This window comes from Telmatherina bonti (genome assembly GCF_933228915.1).
Source record: "Telmatherina bonti genome assembly, chromosome: 10".
Lineage (NCBI taxonomy): Eukaryota > Metazoa > Chordata > Actinopteri > Atheriniformes > Telmatherinidae > Telmatherina > Telmatherina bonti.
Genome location: NC_136628.1, coordinates 36,124,020 through 36,148,162, shown reverse-complemented (window position 1 = coordinate 36,148,162; position 24,143 = coordinate 36,124,020). Strand labels below are relative to the sequence as shown.

The window sequence follows — 24,143 nt, the reverse complement described above, 5'->3', positions numbered from 1 at the left end:
CCTCATTTTTATTTCTAACACGGTGAAACTTGCCGTTGTTTGTTCCCTACCGTACCATCTTCATCAGAAATGAACCGGCCACGACCCCCTACATCATGTCCAGGGACACGTAAATGTGAAAGAAGTGTTTCCATTACACTTCTGCAATATTTCTATACTGAAACAACTGAAAAAGGAAAATAGCAGAACTCCCATGAGGAGCATCGGACAGCAGGGGAGGATTTCTCCAGGGAAGCACAATTCTGGACCACAAAGGCGCTTCTCTCAGGGGGGCTCAGTCAGCTCGATAGGACTTCCCGGCTTCAGTATTGCGCTGTGATCTTTGCAGCAGGCAGTCGCTCCTATTTAGTCCCATCTTCCCAGCCTGCTTCCACTCAAATGGCTGAAATGCATTACAAGCCTCAACAGTTGGCCTGGAGAAAAGGCACTTTTCCCGGGGCAAACCTTTCAACAGAGGCTTCACAACATTTCAGGCCACCCCGGAGCCAAAAGGCTGATGCCAGGTTAGCTTCAGGGTACAGGAGGTCCACAAGGGCAAAGACAGGCGCAGAATAAAGCCGACGTGGTGTAAGCAGCCGGGGAGAAAACAGATCTGCCTCATTAAAAAGCAGCTCAGGCAGAGCAGGTCAGAGCAAGAGTTCGAAGGGCAGCGGACCTCTGAGCCCGCTCAGATCGGGACCCGGTCATCGAGAAAGTTCAGTCGCAGCAGCTGAAGGTCACAGATGTTTGATAAACAAGCGGAAATAAATTAAAACCTGAAGGAGAGAAATCTAAAACCAGAGAAGCAGGAAAAAACCGAATCAGCAAGTCCATGAGAACCACTCGTATTCTAGTTTTACATCCGTCAAGACCCGCTTCACATGAAGAGGACGAGTTGTAAAGGGGTTTGATGCAAAGGTAGAGTCTTCAGAGGAAACACAAAGCTGCGTTCAGGTCGGCAAGTAAAGCTTCAAAACTCATGCAAAGACGCTGCAAAGTCTTGATACAAAAACGTCATTTCATCAACTTTAACGACATGGAGTTTGTTAAGGAGGAAGCGGAGTGAAAGGTGAAGATCACACAAGCTGTCTAAAATAACAGATTTCAGAGGTCGTTATCCTTACAGACTACTATGATACCATAAACTTTATGCTTCTCGTGGGGAAATCTGCAAAGACGAGGAGAAAGGACCGAGTCTGAGTCAGAAAGGACAAAAACAACCAAGTACAAGAAGTGAAGTTAATACATAAAAAAGTTTTTTGTACCATTTTTTCCTTTTTAATAATAAATAGAGAATAAAGAATAATGGGGAGATTTTTAACTGCTGCTTGATCCGCAGACCTTTAATCACGCTTGTTACTTTTACAGCCTCCATGTTTCAGACGTTTGTGTGAATCATGATTTATAGACAACCCTACCTGAACACACCTGAATGAAATAAGGGACCCGTTTATCAGGCTGCAGAGAACTTGATGAGGAAGTTCAATAAGCTGACTCAGGTGCTTTGGAGGAGGATCGTGTCTAAAACATGCAGGGAACGGGGGCCTGAGGACTGGAATTGAGAAACACTGGTCTATGGAGACGAGGTTTTGGAATTATTAAGTCCACATGTTAAGAACATGCGGATTACATGTATATTATGTGTTTCTCATGTGAATCATGCGTCAAACTCTGTGATTTGTATGTGAAATGTGATTTCCATGTTCCTCACATGAAAATGTTTAAGAATCTGAGACCATGGTCCTCAGCCGGAATAGGGTGGATTGCCCTCTCCGGGTCGGGAGTCAGGTCCTGCCTCAGGTGGAGGAGTCCCTGTATGTCGGGGTCTTGTTCACAAGTGAGGGAAGGATGGAGCGTGAGATGGACAGACGGATCGGTGCGGCGTCTGCAGTAATGCGGACTCTGCGCCGGTCTGTCGTGGTGAAGAAGGAGCTGAGCCAGAAGGTGAAGCTCTCGATTTACCAGTCGATCTACGTTCCTACCCTCACCTATGGTCATGAGCTGTGGGTCGTGACCGAAAGAACGAGATCTCGTATACAGGCGGCTGAAATGAGTTTCCTCCGCAGGGTGGCCGGGCTCTCCCTTAGAGATAGGGTGAGGAGCTCGGTCATCCGGGAGGAGATCAGAGTAGAGCCGCTGCTCCTCCGCATCGAGAGGAACCAGTTGAGGTGGCTCGGGCATCTGGTCAGGATGCCTCCTGGACCTCCCTGGTGAGGTGTTCCAGGCATGTCCCTCTGGGAGGAGACCCTGGGGAAGACCCAGGACACGCTGGAGGGATTATATCTCTCGGCTGGCCTGGGAACGCCTCGGGATCCCCCCCGCAGAGTTGGCAAATGTGGCTGGGGAGAGGGAAGTCTGGGCTTCCCTGCTTAGGCTGCTGCCCCCGCGACCCGACCCCGGATAAGCGGCAGATGATGGATGTATGTACATTTTACATGTGTATGCACATCTCGGGCACATGTGAATCGCATGTGGTTGAAACATGTGATGAACAGGGGATTGCTCTGTTGGTCTGTGTGCTTGTTTTATTTCCATTTGCATAAATTATCTTGTAAAGCACTTTGTCAATAAAGTGTTATTTGATTTGATTTAAATTAACACCTGCCAAACGCAGGTTGAGAGGAATTTTGGTTCCTTTACATGAAAAAAAAAAGCAGCTGATGCATAAATGTAATCATCACCTGACATTTTAAACAAACATTCTTCTACGATGCGCCGTTTGTTTCTCTGGCTGCATGGTTAGCTTGCATGCTGTCATTTACAAGCTACTGCAGATGAATGAGGAGCGATTTTATCTAAATGATCCAAAGAGAAATGTTGCAGTTTTGTTGCACTGCCACCATTCAACTAGTTTAAATAACATGAAAAGTCTAAAATAAGAAAATTAAATGATTTTGAAAGGTTTTTAATGTTTTTCTAAGTAGATCTAAATCTAATAAGCAGCTAAAAGATGCAGCTGTTGAGGTTTGAAGGCTCATCTCTACAGATTTATTCCAGTTCTGTTGACTTTAACCTTCAAAAAGGGCAAATTTAGACAAAACATGCAAATAGAAGCACTGCTCTGAACTAAACCCTTTGCATTTAGCTACAGATTCTCTGCACTTTAAAGCAGTTTGTTAAATCACACCCCTGAAAAATTTACTTTCACCCTTTTAGAGAAACATCTCTGTGGTTCCCTCTGGGCTCCATGAATTAATATTTCATCTTTTCCAATCACACTCTCACAGTCTGATGTGCTGCATGATACAAAGAGGCTGTAAAAGAGAAAGTAATTGTTTTTATCCACATGCCAGCTGACTTCCTGCAACTCGTCTTCAGACAAACATCTGAAGCGACGCGAGTTGGGCGTCCAGATGTTCCCTCAGTCCCACATTTCACTGCATGTTAGCTAAACCGCTGCTCTGATGTGGCATCACCTCGTGAACTAGAGACTTTTTAACTCAGTCTTGGACTTCAGCAGAGTTTGTGTAAACACCAGTTAAAATATTGATGTCGAGACTCGAGAGGAAACTTTTTATTTTCATTAGATGTGACGCTTGTTGTGAAGCCGGCCTCTGAAAGTGGGACTGCAGGACGGAGTTTAATTAGCTCTATATTTACCTAAATGTAACATTTATTACCTTCAAAATGGAGAATTTATAGAGTTTTTTTTCTAAATCTTAAATTCACTTTCACAAGTTCAATCAGAATCTTTATTATTATCTTTATTTTTTTTTCTTTTTCTTTTTTTTTAACCTGTCCTGTCCAGCATCTCAGCATACAGAACAACAATCTGCGTGCCATATTTTTGCCAGACAGATTTGCTCTGTCAAGGGAGACATCTCATCTAAATAGCTGCCCTTGATAATCTGAATATTTTTATTATTATGATAATTATTTTATTTTATTTTATTTATTTATTTTCCTTTTATCATTTTGCAATCATCATCAGTCTTGATATGGCCGAGCTGGACCGGGCAGGGAAAGAGGAAAAAAGAGGGAATGAAAGGAGGAGAAAGAGAGAGAGAAAAGAAAGGCGTGTCTAAGCTGCTCAAGTTACAGTATTTGCAAAACAATATAAAGTACTGAAAAAATACAACGAGACATAAGTAGGATAGTGACAATATTCAAAAACAGACAAAAAAAAAAAAAGAAAAATAACAGTAAAAAAAGTAAATGAATTAATAAAGCGCGGGCTGCACAGAGAGCCGGCAGGCCCCAGGACCACCCCCCCCCCCCCCCCCCCCGGCAGAGCCGGCAGAGACCCAGCGGGCCCCGCCCACCCAGAGCAAAACCATCGCGGGCCGGCGCCACCACGATACCAGGGGCGGGATCCCCAAGGACAAGGACACGTCCGTAGACCCTCCCCCCAACAACCCCTCCCCACAACCCTCCCTCTGCTTCCTATCCCACCTCTCCAGCACCCTCCCCATCCCTCTCCCTCCCAAGCCCTACTGTCCCCAACACTCCCACCCTCCCTCCCATTCCACACCCCCCCCTCCCTCCCTCCCTCCCACACACCTCCTCCCATTCAACCCTCCCTCTCCCTCCCAATCCCTCCCCCCCAGCGACAGCCGGAGCCGGAGGACTGCAGGCCCCAGACCTGAACTCCCCCCCCACACACACACACACACACACTTATGCAGCCAACCAGAGACCCTCCTAATATAAAACATCTTGTGGCTTCATCTGAAGCTGCAGAAGCAGGACCAGCGACGGTGTGTGACTCTCCTCAGGAGACACACTGAAAGATCTCCTCTGTGATCACACGGCCATGTTGGATTTGTTTAGGCAGATATGAAAGAGGAACAAGCAGCCTAACGCAGGGAGGTGATCAGTTAGTGGATCAAAGTGCATGAAAGGACTTCTGATGACATGCACCATATGGAGGGGGGGGGGAGACATTCATCCAATTACCATCCTCTCTCTCGCCTTTTCTTTCCTCCCTCCTGCTCTGCTCGCTTCCTCCCCCCACTGGCCGCTGTCACGCAGCCAATCACTGTCAAGCCAACAGGACGTAATTAAAGGTCTGTGATTATAATTACAAGGAAAAGGAGAAGAAAATCGCCAGGTGATGTTCTTTTCTGAGGAGCTCGAGATCAGATCTGCAAGTTCTTGCACCACTGTGTGTGTGTGTGTGTGTGTGTGTGTGTGTGTGAGGACAAAAGGCTGGAAAACACAGAAAAATGCTCCAAAACAACAGACGGGAGAATTATCTGCCATCCAAACACAGAGATCACAGGAGTCTGAGGCTTCACAGGAGACTTTCTGTTTGGTTCTGATCCAGGAACAGATTCACCGTCAGCTTCGTCCAAACCAGTTTCACTCCCAGTTCTCCCACCTCAAGCTGTGCGATCACACACTTGCTCTATCTGCCTGTTCAACGGGAAAAGCTCAGCTGGACTCATGGATACAGTTTTTACGAGGGTTCACTGGGTCGGTTTGTCGGACAGCATGCAAACCTGAAGACAAGTCCTGATCCGTTCCTTCACGGACAAGAAGTCAGCTTCATGTTGAAACAAAATACTTCAAGGTCTAAAACCACCGCTGGAAGAACCGCTTAGGAGCAGAAAGAGTCGACTCTTCTAAAGGAGCAGAGTTTAAAGAGAATGTGAAAAGAGCTGAACTGTCCAGCAGATCTGCAGAGAACGGGTTTGTTGTTTTACAACTACTCACAAATATTTTTTAATGTAACATAAAAAGAATTTATTCAGTCACTTTTTCCACCATCTAAAAAATTCTTGATGCGACTTTGCATGCTTAAAGCTACGTTTGTCATGCATTTGATGTCCTAGTGGTTTATTTTCTACAGCCCTGGAGCTGTTGTTGCCCTGCAGCAGTCAGAAATGCAGAAACTGAACTTCCGAACCTTTTTGTCCAGGACTTTTTCACATTACAGCTGCGTTTCGCCTCACACACCGCTTTACAAGCTCTGAAATAGTGATGGGAAGTTCAGCTCTTTTCAAAGATTCAGCTCTTTTGACTCAGCCCTCTCAGAATTGTTTGCCCTTTAAGCTTAAAATATCTCTTGAATTAGTTTCACTCAGAGCTTCTTGGTCTAATTCAGCACTTTTGAGTTCATCTTTTCTTAGAAAGGATAGTTATGCCTAAAATTTGATCAAACCTTTAAACTAAACAAGTGAACAGAGAACCACAGCTAGCAAAACAAACAAATAAAGGCAAATGCTGAACATGACAACACTTTACATTCACCGATGTCTAAACTTTTCCTGCCGGGTTTATAATTTAAATCTTTTTCTGAGAACCTGTTCTGAACCACTATTCCCAGTCTTAGAAGAGACCCCTCCTTGGTGACTTCCTCAATCATGGATTGATTTTAGTTTTTCTTCAGATGGAACTGACTGCATGGTGTGCCAGTAAAAATAAAGTCCCACCCCTTTTAAAGATTTGCTGCTTTCAGACAGGAATCAGTTCCTCTCATTCACTGGAAAGAATCGTCTGTTAGAGCCGGCTCATTCATGAACAACACATCCCTACTAGCAGCTGGATATCAACCATACACTGTATATAAAGAGATGGGCGGAGCCTCTGTGACGTCACCCGTAGGTTTCTGAAGAGCTGAATTGAAGCTCGGTGGGCGGTTCCTACCATCACCATCTTGGCAGCGGCATGCGTGTCGTCTCGCCCGGAAAATACAAATCTGGGCAAAGAGGTGGAGCTGAGAGGGGGGCTGTGAGCGTCATGGTGGATGATTGACATCGAGCGAACTCAGAGCTTTCTGTAGCTAAGAGCTAACCGAGCTAACCTGGAGATAACAGGAGCTAACCAGCTAACGGAGGTAAGCGGGCTAAAGCTAAGTCACGTTGTTAACCGGCTAAAAACCGCGGTTGTTCTATGTTCTTCTGACTTGAAGCAGGAGATCGGGTACCTGTCAATCAAAAGAACACGCCCCTAAATATGCTGAACTTCAAGATTAAATTACTTTTAAACAGACGAGTTAGAAAAAAATTCAGTTGTCATGAAGGTAAACCTGACCTATTAAACCTAAAATGGATTTTTGAACCAGGCTGTAAACATGTTTATTCCTGCTGTAAACATGTTTATTTCTGCTGTAAACATGTTTATTCCTGCTGTAAACATGTTTATTTCTGCTGTAAACATGTTTATTCCTGCTGTAAACACGTTTATTCCTGCTGTAAACACGTTTATTCCTGCTGTAAACATGTTTATTTCTGCTGTAAACATGTTTATTCCTACTGTAAACATGTTTATTCCTGCTGTAAACATGTTTATTTCTGCTGTAAACATGTTTATTCCTGCTGTAAACATGTTTATTCCTGCTGTAAACATGTTTATTTCTGCTGTAAACATGTTTATTCCTGCTGTAAACATGTTTATTTCTGCTGTAAACATGTTTATTTCTACTGTAAACATGTTTATTTCTGCTGTGAAGTTGGTCTTTTTAACATGGGAGTCTATGGGGATTTGCTCTGTTTTCCAGCCCCTAGTGGATGAAGGGGGAACTGCAGTTTTATGCACTTCAGCATAGGCTTCACTTTTAACCGCTGGAGGTTGCTGCTTAATCTCAACACACTGGTTGTTCTGGGTGTGCATTGCGGCAGATAAAGCAACATAAACACCAGACAACATCATATTAGGATGTGAGGAAAAAAAAGGAAAAGAGCAAGACAAGACTTGAGTCAGCATCGGAGTGACTTTTATTGTCTGAAGGGAACTCAGAGAAGAGACAGGATGCAAGATGGATGCTGAATAAGCAGTGTCTACAAAATGATGAGTGGTAAATGAACTGTGCTTGTAAAGCGTTTTTCTAGGCACATGATGACGACTCAAAGTGGTTTTCTGCTACAGGCGACTTTCACCCGTTCACACGTTTTCTGTCTTTGCATCGACCAGATCAGCCTTTTCCAACGGTGCTGGACAACCGTGTTGTTGAGATGACTGGGATCCGGAGCACCGAGGAGGCCTTTGTCTCCTTGCAAACGTGCTCCAAGCTGCTTGCTGTATTTATCAGAACAGTTGGCCGTTTCCTCTCCAAGCTCTGAAGGGAAAACAGCAGGCGCACATCGCCTGAGTGAGCAGCGCTTATTTTGGAAACAGAGTTTGATTCGAGGTGAGCGGGTGCAGCTCACGCGAAAATATGTTGACCCAGTGACTTATAAACTGCAAGTGTATCATGCTGCTGCGCTGCAGATTTTTATTTAACCCACATGGAAAAGGGACGTGGTTTGTTACAGCAGAGGCATGTTTCTCCATAAAATATGCAAGAAGGATGGTACAAAACCGTTTCCTAATGTTTCTGCAGACTGTTGTTTAGCTCACCTCTTGTCCCTTTGTATGAATTACTTGGTTCGCTCTGCATGCCACATGATGGTCACAATGATGCACTAGATGTTTAGAAATCTTCTTTCTTTCAGCTTATCCCTTCAGGGGTTGCCATGGCGAATCATCTGCTTCCATCTAACGCTGTCCTCTGCATCCTCTTCTCTCACTCCAACTGCCTTCATATCTTCCCTCACAACATCCATAAATCCATAAATAACGTGCTGGATAAAATGCATGTAAGCAGCAGCTCATGTTCATGCAAATTATGATGTAATAATATTTAAATCTGCTGTATTTCCAATTTTTAGCTTTGACCTTGGAAATGTAATGAATTAATCTTTAGAATTCTGGTAAAAGCTTGTTTCAAAATTTTAAAGAGTTAAGTAGGAATATGAATTACTAATAACTTAAAAAAAACCTGATCAACAAGAAAATAATAGAAAAAAGCAAAAAAGAATAAAAGTAGGAAAAAAGTAAAAATAGAAATAAAATCAATGAAAATAAAAACAAAAAATTAAAAGATAAAAAACTTAAATAATATAAAATTACAATAAATGTCAATAAAATGAAATATAAACAGAAATTAAATCTAAAAAAATCAGAATTAGATCCAAAAATAAAATTAAAGTTAATATTAAAGTAAAACTAAAATATATGAATATATTTAAAACATTTTTAAATATATTTAAAAAATTAAATTAATTATATTAAATTAAATTAAATTCTTGCAATGTTCAGGCAGAAACATAACAGCTACTGAAATCATATAAAAGCCTGATTGACGTCAGTTTCTTTAAAATGCAAATCATATGTCTGTTCAGCTCACACTGCACACAAATAATCCAAAATCAATTCATAAAAACATTTCTGAAATCATGCTTAATACCAAATATCTACAACCAACTCTGCAGCCAAACTGAACCAAAACATCACAAAAAGTGTTTTTACTGATGATTCCACGCAGCATATGATCATATCCCCTTGTTCTGTGTTTGCCTGCTGCACACCGGGTCACCGAGTCTGACTGGACTGTAAACAGCTGCACAAACAGCACCATGGATTTCCAATGACCTCAGTCTGGCCAATTAGAGCCGTGCGCAGAGCATGATTATGTATTTTATTGGTGAGGAAGGAGCGATGGGTTCTGTAATGACATGTGGCAGCTTTATAAGCCTCTTCAGTCCTTTCATGTGTCAAAAGGACAGTTTGTCTGCAGCTGCTGTCTCACCTGTGTGTGTTGGATGAAATCTCAAATAAGCATTAACATCCACTGCACGCGTTAAAAACACGTTTTTAAATCTTTTCTTCTAAATGACAGCAGTGTTTTCAATCCACAGCTCTAATACAGCATCTTCCAGTTGCAGCTTGTTACCTGGTTAAACTGGATTTCTGGTGACACCATGTGCTTCTTCATGTCTTCTCCAAGAAGTCTCATGATGCTAAAGCTACATGATATTTCCGCTGCTGCCTCTGAAAATCACCTCCTACATGGCCTCGAGGGATTTGCAACAGTCTGGGAAACAAATGGATCTTCTGCAGGCTCGTCCAGAAAAGCAAACAGAATCAGAACCAGCCTGCTGCATGAGGATAAACCTGCACACAGCAGCAGTTCCAGTAGTTTCTATCCAACGGGGAAGCTACTTGGTGGTCAGCAGAAGAGAAGCTAAGACTCTGGAAGGGATGGAACTGAAGACCAGACGGGACTCTGGGAGAGTCAGAGTTAGTTTGACAAAGAGGAGGAAATAAATGTTGGAGTTAGAAGTGATGATGAATCCTATCCAGTTACTTCTCATCATGACACAATGAAGCCCTGAAATGTTCGTTTCCCACTTTTTACTGTGTGATAGGTCAAACTGTCTGTGGTGTGTCGTCCAGTGTTTATCTGGAAGCTGCAGCACAGACCAACAGCAGGTAAGTCACTTCCTTTTATACCTGTTTACCCACCATATCCATCTCTCTTCATCCATCCATCCATCCATCCATCTCTGTCTGTCCATCCATCTCTCTTCATCCATCCATCCATCCATCCATCTGTCTGTCCATCCATCTCTGTCTGTCCATCCATCCATCCATCTGTCTGTCCATCCATCTCTGTCTGTCCATCCATCTCTCTTCATCCATCCATCCATCCATCCATCTCTGTCTGTCCATCCATCTCTCTTCATCCATCCATCCATCCATCCATCTGTCTGTCCATCCATCTCTGTCTGTCCATCCATCCATCCATCTGTCTGTCCATCCATCTCTGTCTGTCCATCCATCTCTCTTCATCCATCCATCCATCCATCCATCCATCTGTCTGTCCATCCATCTCTGTCTGTCCATCCATCCATCCATCTGTCTGTCCATCCATCTCTGTCTGTCCATCCATCCATCCATCCATCTGTCTATCCATCTCTGTCTGTCCATCCATCCATCCATCCATCCATCCATCCATCCCTGTCTGTCCATCCATCCATCCATCCATCCATCCGTCTGTCCATCCATCCATCCATCCATCCATCCGTCTGTCCATCCATCCATCCATCCATCCATCCATCTGTCTGTCCATCCATCTCTGTCTGTCCATCCATCCATCCATCCATCCATCCATCTCTGTCTGTCCATCCATCCATCCGTCTGTCCATCCATCATCCTTCCATTCAGTCATCCATCCATCCATCTGTCTGTCCATCCATCCATCCGTCTGTCCATCCATCATCCATCCATTCAGTCATCCATCCATCCATCCATCCATCCATCCATCCATCCGTCTGTCCATCCATCATCCATCTGTCTGTCCATCCATCTCTGTCTGTCCATCCATCCATCCATCCATCCATCCGTCTGTCCATCCATCATCCATCTGTCTGTCCATCCATCCATCCATCCATCCATCCATCTCTGTCTGTCCATCCATCCATCCGTCTGTCCATCCATCATCCTTCCATTCAGTCATCCATCCATCCATCTGTCTGTCCATCCATCCATCCGTCTGTCCATCCATCATCCATCCATTCAGTCATCCATCCATCCATCCATCCATCCATCCATCCATCCGTCTGTCCATCCATCATCCATCTGTCTGTCCATCCATCTCTGTCTGTCCATCCATCCATCCATCCATCCATCCGTCTGTCCATCCATCATCCATCTCTGTCTGTCCATCCATCCATCCATCCATCTGTCTGTCCATCCATCTCTGTCTGCCCATCCATCATCCATCCATTCAGTCATCCATCCATCCATCCATCCGTCTGTCCATCCATCCATCCATCTGTCTGTCCATCCATCCATCCATCTGTCTGTCCATCCATCTGTCTGTCCATCCATCATCCATCCATCCAGTCATCCATCCATCAGTCTGTCCATCCATCTGTCTGTCTGTCCATCCATCTGTCTGTCTGTCCATCCATCATCCATTCATCCATCATCCATCCATCCATCCATCCGTCCATCCATCCATCCATCCATCCATCCATCAGTCATCCATCCATCTGTGTCAATCCGTCCATCCATCTGTCTCTTCATCCATCCATCAATCCATCCATCTACCCATCCATCCATCTATCTATCATCCATCATCCATCCAACCATCCATCCATCTGTCTATCCATCCATCCATCCATCCATCCATCCATCCATCCATCCGTCATCCATCCATCCATCCATCCATCCGTCTGTTCATCCATCTATCTATCCATCCATCCATCCACCCATCCATCCATCATTCATCCATCCATCCAACCGTTCATCCATTTGTTCCTCCATCCATCCATCCATCATCCATCATCCATCCATCCATCCATCATCCATCATCCATCCATCCATCCATCCATCCATCCATTCATTCATCCATCTATCAGTCATCCATCCATCCGCTCATCCATCTGTTCATCCAAATTTCTCATTCCAACAGTAATAAAACAGATAAGTGAAAAATGACAACCAAGCAACTGTTGCTAGTGGCGACCACATAATCATGAGGTAAATATCTGTTTGTAAAAAGTCAAAATGTATATTTGACATTTTCTTTTACCAATATGTCAGAAACTGATTTCATAAAAGCTCTGAAATATTTTAGACCCTTGAATGTGGATGTTAAAGAACAAACGAAACAAGGAAAGAGATCCGAGCTGGAAACATCTCGCTTCACTGAACCCAGAAGCTGATTTGTAAACACCTACCTCCACTCCCACGTGCTTTCAAGGACCTAAAGCTTTTACACCGAGCTTTAAATAAGTACTGACAGCTGAGTATTCCAATAACACACAGTTTTGACTTTGTAATAAATACTGCGGCAGAAAGTACACATGCCACAACACTGCCCGTCCTTCCTCGCGTCCCTGCAGGCCATCACCATCATCCATCTGTGCCTCCCTCTGCCATGAGGAGCACTTACTAAGGTGGCTGACAGTAATGAACTCTGACTCAGTGAGGCTGGAGAGGATGTGAATGAATGTAGATGAGGAAGAGTAATTGCTCACACAGAGGGCTCTGAAAGGTGCACGTCGGGGAGATGGTGCACCCACCAGAGCTTTCAACTGGTTAAAAGGGAGGAGACACATCTATTAAGGAAGCTGAAGGCATGGGCTGATGGGGAAATGAATGATGGCAGATGGGAATATAATGGCCAATCATGTTCCAGATGAAGCTGAATCAAGAGAAATAAGTTGTGTTTTAAGGAATAGGAGGGAAAGGAAACAATTCAAGTGCGGATGAAGGGAAACGATAAAAGAAAATCAAAGACAAAACTTCAAACAAATGTGCATCTTCATCTAAAAGATTCTGGTTTTTCATATCTTAATTATGCTCACTGCAAGCTATTTGAGTTCCTTCCTAATTATCCTGCTGTGTGAGGGCGTGGATGGAAAAGATGGAAGAAACAAGAGATGATTAACTCTCCTGCAGAAGAGACCATTTCCTCAGATGGAGAGTTTTCACTTTCAAAGACTGGGATTAAGTTTTTCACTGGTTTCCATCATGTCTGGAAGAGGAAGTCTGTATTTTCTATGTAATCAGCATCACTGTTTTATCGGAGTGAATAAAACCTTTTCAGAATTCACACTCATTCTCTTTGGTGATGAACTTTGTGTCTGTTTTTAAAGGGACATTCCGCAACATTTTCTCTTTTTACTGGACAAAATCCACGTCTGCATTTGTATACGTGTTTTCATGATTTATTATGACATCCGTTGATAATCTGACACATTCTTGTCGGCTAAGAATTTTAGATTTCATCATACATACAACGGGTAAACTGGTATGGAAGCGCCACAACCGTCTGCCATCTTGAAACAGAGACATTTACCACCAACGTGGACTAAGAAGTTTTTCCTGCGAGCCAGGACACAGTGGTGGAAACATCGGAGGAAAAGATTAGCGAGAGAGGCAACTTAGAAAATATGTTGATTTGTCATTTAAATACATTATCATCATCGCCAAGAAAGCAAAAGCACCTTGAAGGGTGATGTGTGACCAGAGGATCCAGAAAGGAGGATCAACATGGTGCTGGCCGTACCCAGGTGGAAAGAGTCAAGAAGGAGGCAGGTTTTTACAGAGATGCTGAAGTTGCTGCTTTCTCCTCAACAGGTCAGCTGTGCTGCCTAAATTAGCCTGAAGCTAACTTTATGCTCGTTAGCATCGCAGCATAACAGTGGAAATCCTGCAAAAAGACGGACCTTGTTGCTACAGAAGTGGATGTTTACGTGGTATCTTTCAGGATAAGCTGGCTTTTTGTCGCAGTAAAGCAGCCTTTATAAAGCCTTCCCACCAGCTTTTAGTTCGGCTTTACCGCAACCATGAAAGCTGCTGAAACCACACAAACACAAAGTTCCACCGGAGGAGAACCGGATGGAACCAGACTAAACAGTCAGGAAATCAGGAACCTCTTCACCTGAGTAAAAACTCCATGAAGTCCAGGATGACGTGTCGTGGAAATTTGATGTTCTGACTTAGATTTTCATATATTTAACAGTCCTAGCGTATATTCATTTCTGGTTATGGCTTTGTGGGCCGTCTGAAAAGGTCATGATGAACTTAAGAACTTAAGCTTAGTTCCACAGTGTCTGCTTATTCCCCTTTACAGACATAGCGATGTGTAGAGATCTAGTTTCATCAGCGTTGTCGAAGCTTTTTGATCCACGGCAGCTACCGTCGTTGCAAGAAATGCCATTTGCTATGTTGTATGTAAGTTTCTTCTCTGGAGGATGTTTAAGCTGTGATCTTACTGGGAAAAGTTAAATACTGGTGATTTGTTTAGGATCTTCCAACTGGTTTCCAAGCAGCATCATTAGGAAGATGCATGACAAAAAAAACCCAAAACAAACAGGATGATTTGAAAGGTAACACACCTTCCAGGTAGCTCAGAGGGGATAATTTGCTATTACCAGCATTCAGGTCGGATTCATCCATGCTGAGTCCAGCAGATACGTTTTCCAAGCAGTGAAGTCATTGCTAGCATAATTAATCCACTTAGCATAACATGTTTTTTCCTCCCAAGGTGAAAATGTGACCTCCCAAGGTCCAGGCAGCGTAAATCCCCCTCTTTTACAGGTCTGGAATATGGTAATTTGAACAACAGCTCAGTAATAACCCTCAGGCTGCTCTTCCATGTCGAACAGATTTCAGCATTTCCATTTAAGCTAATGCAGAAATCTGGTGACATGGCGCCGTGAAAAGGGAAAAGCTAACATTAAGCTTAAATCTGTCACCTCCTGTGAGCAGATTACATTCCCCATCACGCTGCAGGACGATCTGTGTTGCAGCTTTAATTGGATGCAGATGCTTTGTTTTGGCTCGTATTCATGTTTTTTCAGTGAAGTAATTTTGTCACAGTCACGCCCCTTTGCTCTCGCAGGAAATCATTTGTCGCAGCTCCGCCGCTCGGAGGCCGTGTAGCCGCCGCAGTCGGAGCAACTCTGTCACTTCTTATCTCCTGTCATAAGCACAAAACTCATTTGTCTAAAGGACTACATGTCACCTTCTCTCCCCCCCTCCAGTCCTGCTGGGAAATATGAGCTCCCTGTTATCACTCTCCGTACCAAACCTGAATTTCCTCTCACTGGAGAAAAAAAGCTTTAAAAAATCCTCTCCAGCCTTTTTTACAAGTAGTCATCTTACTCCTCTCCTGCACGGGAAGCCGGAGAGTCTCCTCGCTCTCCACTGCTTACGATGCTGATATAAGCTTTACACTACTTTACTCTGCATCCGGCGTGTGTCAGGCGGACACACATTTCTCTTTGGTAAAAGTAAGTGACAAAAAAACAGGTTGGATTTCATTAGAATCTCAAGGGAAATCTCTGCTGCTGAAGCTTCAACAGGTATGGGATTTAAACCCTGTTTGCTAAAACGGTGACAGACTGATTCCTCTGAAGACGTCAGCAGGTCACTCACCCATAACTCGGAGCCTCTCTGCACCCACCACCACCTCCTGCTCATCAGCAGAGAAGAGGAGCTTCCCAGATGAGGATTTGACTTCAAACATCTTGCCTCGTGCTTTAAATCCATTGGATCCTAAAGCGAACACAGACAGAGAAGAGACATCAAAGACGAGCCGATTTCTTCCTGAATTACCTCTGGATTTTACCGTCTGCATGGATCAGAGTGGAAGGTGCTTTAAACCCAGTTTGTCCTGATGAAACTGGACCATAATCTTACCTCCAATAACAGAGACCTCTAAAGGGTGACGTTTGTTTTAATTCATGTCATTACTGGAAAATAAAAGTTGTTGGTTGTTCTGTTTTTTTCTTTTAAAGACCATTTGAGGACCATGTTTTGTTATTAAATGGGAGCTCTGGAAGTTTCATCTTTACATTTGGTTGTAAAAGATTACAAAACCACCTTTAAAAGACTCTTATGTTAATTGCAAAAGACGACTGGATCATTTACATAATTTGGTAAGTTTTCAGAGCCCTGAGGGATCCCTGACAATAGTACCACTGCAAGCCATGGCGGCCGTGTTGAGTGGTACAGCTGATGTGCAACATGCTAAAAAATCAAAGAATAAGTAGGAAACACAATATATTAAATCCTAACCCTAACCCTGACCACTGCACTGCTCTGTTTTATGTCACTGAAATAATATGTTGAAAATGTGTTTTATCATGACGTCCTCCATCATCGCCTTATTTATGTCTGAAATGTCGGTACTTCCAGGTGAACTCTAAACTGCCCTCTTGTGGCTGAATGGATGAACAACCACAACGTCATCAGGAAAGTTTTTTTTTATTTTTGCAAGACAGATTTACTCTATCAAGGGAAACATGCTGCCCTTCGTAATCTGAATATTTTTATTATTATTATAATTATTATTATTATTTTTTATATTTTGCAATCATCGTCATAGGGCAAGCTGAGGACTTTTTTTTCCCAAAGTCTGATTAATAAAAACCTTCACCTATCCTGTCGAAGTCTTCTTTTAGAGTTTCTTCAGAAACCTGACATTCCCACCACAACAGTCGGATCAAGCTGCCGGAAGCGACAAACGGGAAAATGCAGACGACTTCGAGCGGAAAAAGCTTCGCCTCACGCTGAATACACTGGTCGCCTACTGGAGTGACTGACTGACACAAAAGCAATTGATTGTGTCGCTCTCCGTTAGGGATGTGACATTCAGACGGATACCTGAATGAATCGGAGAACGCTTCGCCTGCTTCGTCGTCACACCCAGGAGGCAAATGTCAGCTCACTTCTCTAATGTGAGAGATACTTCCTGAGCATGTTTACGCTGAGCGAGTTCCACGCAAAGACTGTCGACTCCATTACAGTGTGACATGTTCATAACGGGGAAATGCAAAGAAGAAACACCATCAGAAACTAAGTGAATGATTTTTCCTGAATCTATGAACACAAGTTTACCTGTTTCTACTTCTACTGTTTACTGTCTGGTGATTTCTTTACTGAAGCGTAAATTACAGATAGTGACACTCACATTTTCCTGTTGATATTATATCGTTAGTTTATTGCACTTGTTCATGGATACTGGGATACTTAAAGATACTGAAAACTTTTAAAGAAAATGGTTACTGTATAGTGTGCATGGATATCTTTATCTCAAGGCCAATATGGAATATAAATAAAACTCCACAACATCAATACCTGAAAGAAATGATCAGGATAAATTAAATAGAAATAAAAGTAAATAAAGTCTTTTAAAACTAATTAAATAAACTACAGATTAACAGGACTGTTTATCAAATGAAAAATAAGAAAAAATGTCAAATTATGATGAAAAATATAAACAAAGAAAATGTGAAATAACCATTAAACCAGGAAAATATAACAAGAAAACTTCTTCATTACTAACATCGTCATGACATCATGACGTCTGTCGTGGTCATGTGACACAGAGGGAAAACATTGTCTCTGTGCTTCACACACAGTTTTATGGCCTAAAACCCTTTCAAGAAAAACAAATGGCATGTTTTTAGTAATCATACTGAATAAAGCATCAAATCTGAAATTTTAATGCCTGATATTAAGATAACAGCTCCAGAGTATCGATATGGCCGAATCCTAAGTTAAATCCTGTCCAGCAGTAGTCCAATGATACTTTGAGTTGCAAGTGTAGACAGCTTTGCTCTTATTTTTAATAAATTATGATGTGAAAAAAGAAAAAAAAAAAGGATCTGTTACAGATGTTACACTGAAAAATCCAACTAGTTGACTTTGCAGCCTCACAGACAAGAAGTCGCACGTTCGATGCTCAGCTGGTGGGAGGTTACAACAGTGGCCTTCCTGCGTGGAATTTGTATGTTCTCCTCGTGTCTGTTGGGTTCTCTGGCTTCATCCCAACAAGACATGCGTGTTTGATTTAATGCCATTTTATTATTCCTTCAACACAGACCAATAAAACCAGACATGAGAAAATCTCAACTTAGATGATTAGATAAATTCTGTCATTTCAATTTTCAATCACATAAATAAATTCACACTTTTAGACATGACCTGTGGAAAAAAATGACAAATTTTTTTAAATATGAGGTCGTTATTTGCCCCTTTAACAATATGTTAAAAAAAGAGATTCTTTTTGGGAAATTTACTTTTTATAACCAAGTTCTATGTAAAACTTTTCTGCTTTCTGGTGACGATGAAACGACAGAAAACAAGCATCAGATTCCACTGAACAGGATTTTGAGGAAAACTGTTCCCATTAAGTGATACCAAACATCTATATGTATGTTTCCTGTCATGCCGGTTAAATAAAAACACACTGCAAAAACTGAAATCTACGTAAGATTAAAAATCTTAAATTGAGCACACATATATTTATTTTTTTAAAGGTAAGAAAATTCTTAATTTTTATGCCAGAGGATTCCTCTTGTTTTAAAAGTATTTTTACTTGTTTTGGGAAGTCTTGACAAGCCAAATTTTCTTGTACTATTGGCAGATAATTTATCTTATTTTAAGCAACATTTACCTCATTTTTGTAAATTTTTTTCTTGTTTTTTTAAGGCTGAGTTTTGGCAGTGCAAAAAGTCAGTAAAAAAAAGTACTGGATACTTTCAGCTATTAAAAAGATGCCAAAGTAAAAGTACAAAGTTTCACAGAGTGAATTATGTTTTCTGTGTTGCTTGAAGCAAACACCACAAAGGAAAACACTGATCCACCTTTGGTACGGTCATTGACTCCACATTCTGCTCTCCAAAGTTAATATGACGTATTGAAGAATGAAACGGAGTTATATAAAAAGCAGTGTTACATTTTACAGCGAGCAGATGCTTTGACAACGATGTTGCTATCACGCTGGGATGAAGATAAATAAAATGAAAGCAAATTGTGTTTCTCCTGCTGAGTCTTACCTGTTACGAGCTGCGTGAGCAGCTGGTTGTTGCTGCCGAGGATATTGACAGACACGTTTTTGGATGACTGCAGGAACAGTGGGCGGCCCTGCGGAGAGATCAACAGGTTGTTCATTTACACGCCGCAAAAACACTTGTTGAACTATTAAAGCTCTTTATAAATACTGAAAACAGATTGTTCAACACAACAATCTCTCTTTCTCTGGCATTGTTCACCAGTTGGTGGGCTGCGGTCAGGAGGACGTGGGTTTGAGACCTCCGAGTGACAACAGAGTTACGTCCTGAGCAAGGACATTAAAAATGCATTCCCATCAGGACAGTCCGCTAGACTCGGTCCGGTTGGGGACTCGGATCAGCTGTAGGGGGATGTGTCCATGTGGACTGAGATCGTGTTCACTCACTACACTTTGGTCAAACCAGTCAAACCATTAGAATAATATCTCCCCATTCCCACCAGAGGTGGCGCTGCACTAGTATTTAGCAGAAGAGAGGACAAGAGAGACGTGAAGAAGAAAACTCTGTTTCCTCCGCCTGCCAGTTAAACATGGAGACCAAACTATGGCTGTTTTGGGTTTTTATTGTGTCTTATGCAAGTATACTGCAGAAATCCACTGCAACAATGGACGCAGTATGAACACCAGACGAGGCAGAGGACCCTTAACGCCATCGCTATGGATTTACCCACAATGCAATGCTACGCCACATGCAGGAAGGGACATTTTTCTAGTCCACTTCCTGTATTTGGTCCAGTTGAAGTGGACCAAGACCTTCATTTGTAGGTGGACCGAGTCCGCTTCTTTGGTCCGAATCAGAATTCGTTTGGTGCGTTCACATTTCCCCAAACGAAGCGGACTTCCCGAACAAACGGACTTGGATTTAAATCAAAGGCTGATGTTAACGTGCCCTAAAACTCTCTGGTAAATCTACGAGAGCTTTAACAAATGCAGAGCTTAATTTCACGTTTATGATCAGTAAAGTACATATAATAATTATGAAATATTGTATATTATAAGAATAGCTTAAATGGGTGGGGGGGGGCAGAACCCAACAGTTTGGACCCAACAGGACCTGCAGGGCCTTTTCTCGATCTGAATGACTTTAAACGGCATGTGATACCATGACTGTGATGGTTATCAATCCTAAATCTAACCAACTGATTAACTTTATGGTTATAATTAACATTTCCAAACCCAAAGCTTTAATCTAAGGTCACATTCTTTTTTCTCACACAGTCGGACTGCTGTCACACCCTTACATTCCTCTCATGGCTGCAGCTCTTCTGTTATTATGAACACGTATGTCTGATTGCGATGAGAGCACACACACATTAACACACACTATTCCTTCTCCCCTGTAACTGTTATGTAACCATCAAAGCTTGCTATCATCTTTCTTTGCCTCACTGCTGCTGCATTGTGTAGGACATTTTGGCAAAAATGAGTCGATAATTGTGACATTCATTATAATCTCTGAGCCCGGCTGTGTTTCATTTGGAGAAAATGGTGCAAAAATGATTCATTCATACGTACAAATTTTTCCTCTTTAATGAAATAATATTCTGCACTAGGTGGGAAATGTTAAAAAGAGCTGATGGAGAAAGTCCGAGTTGCAAGGAACTTAATTATCTGCTCTGAAGGTCTCAGAGCACAGTTTTTTTAAAAAACACTTTTCTTTCTCTGAGTTACTTAAGAACCTGTGTACATTTTGTTGGCAGGTTTCACTTTGAGAGGAACAAATTATTGTTTTACTTCTGAACTTGGCACTGATAGGTTTTCTTGGTTTCGTGAACATGATGGAGTTTTCTGTACGCGGACACACTGTTGCCAACTCCTCAGTAAATAAAGAAGCTATAGGCTGTTATAAAAGTTGCTAGAAGTTTGTAAATGATGTCATCACCAATTTGCATAATTGGCCAAATATGTTTGGTACTAGGTGTCGTCTCCACCCCAACCAGCCGAGGCAGATGGCTGCCCTCCCTGAGCCGGGTTCTGCCGGAGGTTTTCTTCCTGTTAAAAGGGAGTTTTTTCCTTCCCACTGTCGCCTCGTGCAGCTCATAAACCATAGTAAATTGAAGGTCCTACTTACATTGGACCACCCATTTAATCTGTAAATGTATTGTCCTTTTCCAGGACTTCTCTCCTCTTCGATTGGATCGAAATCATGACTCGATGCAATCAGTTGGTTTCTATTATAGGATATGTATGAATTGGCTTGAAATGATGTGTATGTCCCCTGAGGCAACATTGTTGTGAAGTGGCGCTGTACAAATAAAGCTGAATTGAATAGAATTGAATTACTATGAATATGATCTTTTCTGTTGGTTATTGTTTTTTCTTTATTTTGCCACTGAAATAGTCTATCACTTTGAAAAACAGATTTTAAACACCGCTAGACCCACATGGCATAAATCAGTTTTGTCCTATCAGAACCTCAAATTTAACCAAAGAACTGTTGTGTTGTGTGGAATTGCAAGTTGCATGTCCAACCCTCCTCTTTTATGAGGCAAAGTGACCAAAAAGACCCAAAGTTAGTTTAGTTTTCTTACTTTTAGTTTAGTTTGTTTTTAATCAAAGTAAAACATGAATATATGCTGCCAAAAATATGACATTTTAAACTACTTACTGGACAGAGAGTTTAAACTGGACAACATCTAAATGGTCCAAACAGAGACAATAGAAATTTACATCCCTCTCTGTAAGCCAGGGTGGGATCAGCAGCGGATTTGCACGTGCACTAATCATTTTGACGGTGTACGTGGGGTTCTGCAGGTATCCTCTCTGCTCTGACTGGCTGCACCTGCAGCTGGAGCCGACTAAGTGCTTTAGGATGGAGAGAGACTCCTGCTGCTCATTCATGACAGTAACTGCAGAACAATAAGAAAAGAAAATTCTCCAATAATTCCAGTTAAAGTCCCTAAACTCGCCGCTTGTCTCTTTTACCAAAAATGTCACCAAGGGGGTTTGGAAAGTTGCCAGATTTAGAGAGAAAGTTGCCAAGTTGGCAACAGTGCATGTACAGCCTCCACCAGATCTCAGAAAAACCCCTTTGGAATGTGGTGGAACGGAAGATTCTGATCATGGATGTGCAGTCGACAAATCTGCAATGTCAGTGTGGACCAAAATGTCTGCAACGCATTGTTAGAAAATACAGTACCTAACTGTATTATTTTAGATAACTCATATATGTATGTATATATATATATATATATATATATATATATATTTATTTATTTATTTATTTATTTTAATTTATTTATTTTAATTCCAGGGAAATGTCTTATGTAGAAGTAGATTTGAAGAAGCTGAAGAAAAGAGAATTATTGGAGACTGCCAAAGGTTGTTCTAACCTGCCTGAGAAGCCTCTAAAACAGCTTTAATTGTAATTTCTTGGGCTAAACTAGCCCACTTCACCTTCAGGACTTTCAACGGAGCTGTCAAGCAGGCGTCAGCAGGGATGTAAGAGACCGACACCTCTGTTGGCTTTTTCTGGTTAAAAGACGAAAATCTATTTCTATTGCTTTGATGTGGACTGAGGAAAATACTTATTTGTTATGTTATGCTCATAAAATGTCTGATATGAAACAGCTGAAGGTGGACTTGTACAGAAAGAAAATCATCCCATTTAGCTGCATTTATAGGAACAAACTGGTTATCTGGCCGACCGACCGTATTTATTGGTCTTGCTCAATCATAAACCTCAGTAGACTGAAGGTCCTACTAACATTGGACCGCCTGTTTAATTTGTAAACGTATTGCCCTTTTACAGGACTTCTCTCTTCTTTGACTGGAAAAGTCAACATTGTTCTCATTTTTCTGGTCAAAACGACTTTCTATGCAGATTTCAGTGAACATCCAAATTTGATGACCTTTCTTTGGGTAATTATGAGCATTTGAGAGTGACTCATGCATAAATTGTCATGGATAGGTGGTGGTATGGACACAAATCCAGGGACGGGAGGCAGGATGCAGAACCAAGATGTTTTAATCAGAAAAACCTGACCAGAAAAACAGAGACTGACTACAACAAACTAACACAATGAACCAGCTATGAATAACAGAAAGCTAGTAATAGTATATGTACACACAAACAGAACGAGACACAGGTTGAATTACTTAATGAGTCCAGGTAAATCTAATAAACTGGAAAGCAAAACAGGAAACAAGACTCAAGGGAATTAAACATGGAAAACTACAAAATACAACCGAACTAAAGACAAAACACGAAAAATATCGTGACAATAAATTATTAAACTTGTCGACTAGAACACCCCTTTTTCTTGAAGAAAGCAACCATCACTCAAGTTTTCCAGGCCAGAGGTATTGACATTGAGAACCTCTGGAGCCTGTCATGTATCATAATACTGACAATTCTGGCCTTTAGAAGGTACAAACAGAGGCAATGCAAGGGTACAGCAGCAGTTCCTTTGAGTACTACCCCAATTACAATTGTTTGTACTCTTAAATGTATGTCTACAGTATCTATAAATAGAAAACAAAATGGTCTGCATAAAAGAGCAAACAGCATCTGTGACTCTCTGGAGGATTACCTGCTGCAATCCCATTACTTTGTTTATACTACAATCAACACCTCCTGGTTGATTTCCTCATGCTTTGCTATTTAGCGTCTTCATTTAAGGGCCATCTCATTAACTGGTGAGCTGTAATACCATAAAAGTACAGATGTCACAGAAAAGAGAAGTGTTACCTCAGAGACAAACTCACTCTCATAACACTCATCCCACTCCTGCTCCCTTTGATTATTTCCATTTCCCACAGTGCCATGGACCAATCTGTAACACTGACCACGTTGGACGTTGTAGTTTCTGTGCCAGACTAATCTTCCCGCCTCAGTCAACTTCTTAATTCGAGATAACGGCCTGACCACTCTGCTGCGCTGACAGCAAGTTGGGGCTATGCCATGTGTGTGTATTACCGATAACGTTATGGTACTTTGCTAACTTATTGAAGTTCCAACAGCAAACACAGTGAATGCATGATATATATGCAAGAAGTCATAACAAGAATAAAGATGCAATGTGCAGCAAATGTTTAACGAGGGGTTTGGTAACAGCGTGAACACTGAAGGTGTTGATAATTACAT

General features: G+C 41.9%; 1 protein-coding gene across 1 annotated transcript in view; it reads right to left on the bottom strand.

Moving 5' to 3' along the window:
- Positions 1–24,143, bottom strand: part of sgcd (sarcoglycan, delta (dystrophin-associated glycoprotein)) — a 172,551-nt gene that overhangs the window by 65,713 nt on the left and 82,695 nt on the right. Inside the window, exons 4-5 of the mRNA XM_079247792.1 lie at positions 19,044–19,131; positions 15,637–15,756 (exon numbers count right to left, since the gene is read on the bottom strand). Coding sequence (XP_079103918.1) covers positions 15,637–15,756; positions 19,044–19,131 — 208 coding nt within the window. The remainder of the gene's footprint in view (positions 1–15,636; positions 15,757–19,043; positions 19,132–24,143) is intronic.